Below are 4,407 nucleotides of genomic sequence, written 5' to 3' on the forward strand. Positions count from 1 at the left end.
GGGGTCGTTAATGTGGATGGTTTGATTTTGAGCCTAGGCTGTAGCCTTAAACTCGGAAACAACAAAAAATTAATATACCTATGTTTCATAAAATTTTAGATGAATATATTCAATTGGGTCCTAAAATGAAGCTTAGATTGCTGATATTATTGTTTACAGCGATAAAGCTTATTTTTCTGAGTACAATGACCCTTTGTACGAGCACAAAGAGTTTAAAATGGATTTTTAAATCAATTTTGAAAAATTAACCTCGCGGTCCTTCTTGACAGAAAAGCTCCTACTTGACAGCTTGTTCCAAGGGGACCATAGTTGATCCATCGAAAAAATGTTGTCTTGTCAAAAAAAATTTTGCATTAAAATGAAAAAAAGTGATCAGAAATGATTTTTAATCGTGTTTTTTACCGTTGTAAATAAAAATTGACATAGGGCTTTAGTACCCAATTATAATTATTAAAATCTGTGATCCCCCTCCGACCCAGGTGGCGGATTTCAAAAACGATAAAACATTCAAAATGTCAGATATGTGTCACGAAGACGTTTCGCTCTGATCGTTTTGTATAAACTGTTTACTTTTTGGTTCCAGAGATTCCCGAACATCACAAAAATCTCAGGATTTCCAGAAAAAAAAATTACAATTCAAACTTATCACAAGTGAAATCCATTGCAAAGGTTGGGTTCTGTGGCACTGGCAGCTTCTGCCCGAGGGCAGTTTCAACGCGAACTCGTTTCTCTCGGTGGTGCTCGAACAGTTGGTAAGATTTTCACAACATTTTGGTTCAGCCCCGAAAAGTCAGCAACTTTTTTTCTCTCACCGTCTCCGGAGGGCGGACCAAAATAATTGGTCAAATAGTAGCCGCAGCGGGTGGAATCGCGACTTTGGTGAAGTGTGAAGGCGCAGGTGTCCAGCAGCTTGCCTCGTTCGGTTCCGGAACGCAGCGTGATGGAACAGCAGAGCAGGTTCCGGGCGCAGGGCGAACGGATCAACAACAATGCTGGCACGGCGATTACGACAAACACTTTCCAAATCTGGGAGACGACCGTCCGTCTGGCCCGGATTCGCACCCTGATGGATCATCTGTGCGCGGCCAACGATGAGAATGACGAGCTAATTTACTGCCTGCGCGAACCGAACGAACCCATCGAGGACACTCCGGAGGACACCAGCAACGGTAAGCGGGATCGAGTGGGGTTCATTTTAGGTTTATCGTTTGGTTTGTCTGTCTCTTTTGTAGATACCGACCCGGACGAGGAGGACGGTTCCATCAACTCCATCATCAAGGACATCCGCTCGCGGCCCCGAACCCGTGGCGCCGTCAAAATGATCTTCTACAACCGGTTGGCGATGATCTCCGACAAGCTGACGCAGGACATCAAGTTTCGCTCGGAGAACGCCGAGTTCTTCGACGATCTGGAGCTGGTGCTGAGCCGAATGTCAGACGAGGCGGCCGAGATCACCAAGCGGGAGATTATGAAATATTTGGCCGAGGCCAAGGAGCGGCTCGCGAAAAAGGACCGGGAACGACAGCAATTGCTCCAGCAGCAACAACAACAGAACTTTGACGGTGCTCCGTCCGGTTCTAGCTTAGCGGGTTCCTCCTCCTCCTCTAGTAGTTCGACTTTTTAAAACAAAATTAAACCTATACATTTAAGCAGCAGCAGCACACACAAACATTTCGGACGGGATTTAAGAAAAAGGATTCCCAGCAAAAGAAAAAAAAAAACAGAACTCAGTTTCCTCCACGTCTTTGGATTTGGATCTGTTCCGTTTGGACGACGTCGTTGTCGCAAGGAAGGCAGGAAAAAGTACACACGCACGTCGTGTGTTTAGCAGAATGGACATTAACTAATCGTCGAGAGCTTCTTCTACTCTTAAGTGCATAATCCGTTTAATTTTTATTTATCCTCCTCCCCCTCCCAAAAACTCTTTACTCACTTTTCGATTGACCGTTTTTCAATCATTATTGACTTTATTTTTTCTCTCATACTTGTTTATTTATAATTGTTTGAAGATTCCAATACAACAAATTATCGAAATGAAGAAAAGAGTATTTTTCTGGAGGATGACACTCCCTACCCAAATATCACTAGGTTTATAGAGTTATCAAAGCCCGCGCTCACGCACATTAGCACGCCATTTGGTTTGCTGGCTGGTACAAAATTTAACCTCTTTTCGTGTACCGTAATCTGGGGTGAATCGGGACTACAGTCTGAATAGGGACAGTAGTTTTTAGACCACTTAAAGCTTATAAATTTGGAAATGGATGTACACATTTTGTTGGTCTGAGTCTGTTCTATCCGAAACCAACCAGAAAAATCAAAATATTGTGCTCCAAACTGCTGTCCCAATTCGCCCCATGTGTCCCGATAACTCTATTGATTCGCATTATCCATCTTTTAACAGGTAGGCGTACAAACAATAAGCCTTAACGTGCAGACTTCCACCATTGTCATGATTTTTCGTTCAAAGATATAAATTTTGCGGCTCTTTCAATATTTTGACAAAATCTCGAGTGAAGTGAAAAAGCATACAAAATTTCGCTTCGTTTGATACCCATGTTACACTTTTTTTTAAATTGGGTATTTTCCAAAAAATACGGTAATTATTGAAAATTTTAGCATTTTCCAAAACAAAAAACTCTAATAAATTGAAAAAGCATACAAAAATACTAATGGAAAAGCATACATTTTCAAAAAATATGGTATTTTTTGAAAATTTTAGTATTTATTTTCAAACAAAAAAAAAAACTCCAATGAATTTAAAAAGCTTACAAAATTTTACTTCGTTTGAAAAAAAAATAGTATTTTCGAAAAAAATACGGTATTAAGTGAAATTTTTAATAAAGTGAAAGAAACATACAAAATTAAAATTCGTTTGATACCCATATTGCAAATTATGAAAATTTGAGCAGTTTAAAAAAATACAGTATTTTGTGATCAATTTTGAGTACATATTTTACTTTGAAACTCACAAAATTTTCAAAAAATATATTCTTGGTGAAAGCGTTGAAAAGGTATCATGAGATGGTTGAATTAATTGATTTTAGAATGATTTAAAAAATGAGTTATCGTCCATTATCGGCGTTAAGAGCGAGTTTTTCACCAATGTGTAACAGGTAGTATCAAGGTGCTCCGATTTGGATGGAACTTTCAGCGTTTGTTTGTCTATACATGAGATGAACTCATGCCAAATATGAGCCCTCTACGACAAAGGGAAGTGGGGTAAAACGGGCTTCAAAGTTTGAGGTTCAAAAAACCTAAAAAATCTTAAAATTGCTCGCATTCCGTAAAACTTCATCAATTCCAACTCTCGTAGATGCAAAGGTCTTTCGAAGCACTTCAAAATGGGACATAGACATCCAGGATCGGTTTGACTTTTTCTCATAGCTTTTGCAAATTACTGTTAAAAATGGATTTTTTTTTAAATCTTAATATCTTTTCGCAACAGCCTCCAACACCCAAACTCTCATAAGTCAAATGTTAGGTAATTTCATGGACTATAAGCCTACGGTATTAACACTCAAACGCTCGGGTAGTCATTTGATCCCTATTTTTTTTCTTAAAAATCTCATAACTTTTGATAGAATTGACCAATTTGGATGCTTCCAGGTGCAAAAGATCCAGATTTGTCTATATTTTCAACTGTCAGACGGAGGACAAATGTCCATTTTTACCGGAGATATTCCGGATTCTGTTGGGGTACCTCGGCCCTCCTAAATGGATATTTGGCCAATATAATAAAAACTTTTCAACAGAATAAAATCGGAAATGATGCAAAACTTTAAGGAATCATCCTAAAACATCATCCTGCATAGATACATGACATGCTGAAGACCTTCGGGCACCGGAACAGGTTCTATCCGGAAACGGTTCACTGAGCTGATGTCAATTGTTGCCCAACTGGAACCGGCTCCGCTGCCCCGTAGGACTTAACCATGTCAATTATTTTTACAGGATGATGTATTAGGATGATGCCTTGTAGTTTTGCATCATTTCCGAATTTTTTCTGTTGAAAAGGAGTAGTGCGGTGCTTGTGGGACGCGCAGTCCTGTTTTTTCGTGTTATTTTCCGTCTCTTTTGTGTCGCTATTCGAGTGCATGGGGTGATTGGCCATCATAATTAAAAAATGGCATCAGTAGTGCGGTGCTTGTGGGACGCGCAGTCCTGTTTTTCGTGTTATTTTCCGTCTCTTTGTGTCGCTGTTCGAGTGCATGGGGTGATTGGTCATTATAATTAAATAATGGCATCAGTAGTGCGGTGCTTGTGGGACGCGAAGTCCTGTTTTTTCGTGTTATTTTCCGTCTCTTTTGTGTCGTTGTTCGAGTGCAGAGTGCATAATTGGCAAGGGAGCGCGTGGTCGTAAAAATATGCGGAGTGAAAAGTGATTTCTTTGTGATTTTCAAAGCCCTT

The 4,407-nt window shown here is 39.8% G+C and overlaps 1 protein-coding gene across 2 annotated transcripts; it reads left to right on the forward strand.

Annotated features, from left to right (window-relative positions):
* Nucleotides 1-551: 551 nt before the first annotated feature.
* Nucleotides 552-2,034, forward strand: LOC6036386. Of its 2 annotated transcripts, none has more exons than XM_038257348.1 (3): nt 552-752; nt 824-1,169; nt 1,233-2,034. In XM_038257348.1, the coding sequence occupies exons 2-3, from the start codon at nt 941-943 to the stop codon at nt 1,622-1,624; spliced, it is 621 nt and encodes a 206-aa protein (XP_038113276.1). In that variant the 5' UTR covers nt 552-752; nt 824-940; the 3' UTR covers nt 1,625-2,034. The 2 variants fall into 2 exon arrangements, with proteins under 2 accessions (XP_038113276.1, XP_038113277.1); XM_038257349.1 differs by having other exon boundaries at nt 851-1,169.
* The last annotated feature ends 2,373 nt before the right edge of the window (nt 2,035-4,407 follow it).

The sequence above is a fragment of the Culex quinquefasciatus genome, chromosome 2, assembly GCF_015732765.1.
Source record: "Culex quinquefasciatus strain JHB chromosome 2, VPISU_Cqui_1.0_pri_paternal, whole genome shotgun sequence".
Classification (NCBI taxonomy): domain Eukaryota; kingdom Metazoa; phylum Arthropoda; class Insecta; order Diptera; family Culicidae; genus Culex; species Culex quinquefasciatus.

What these genes read in the sequence shown, in the direction of transcription:
- LOC6036386 (XM_038257348.1), top strand. Translation starts at nt 941, where the DNA reads ATGGAACAGCAGAGCAGGTTCCGGGCGCAGGGCGAACGGATCAACAAC. An exon ending in TCCGGAGGACACCAGCAACG is followed by an intron (nt 1,170 to 1,232) that starts GTAAGCGGGATC and finishes TCTCTTTTGTAG; the next exon opens with ATACCGACCCGGACGAGGAG.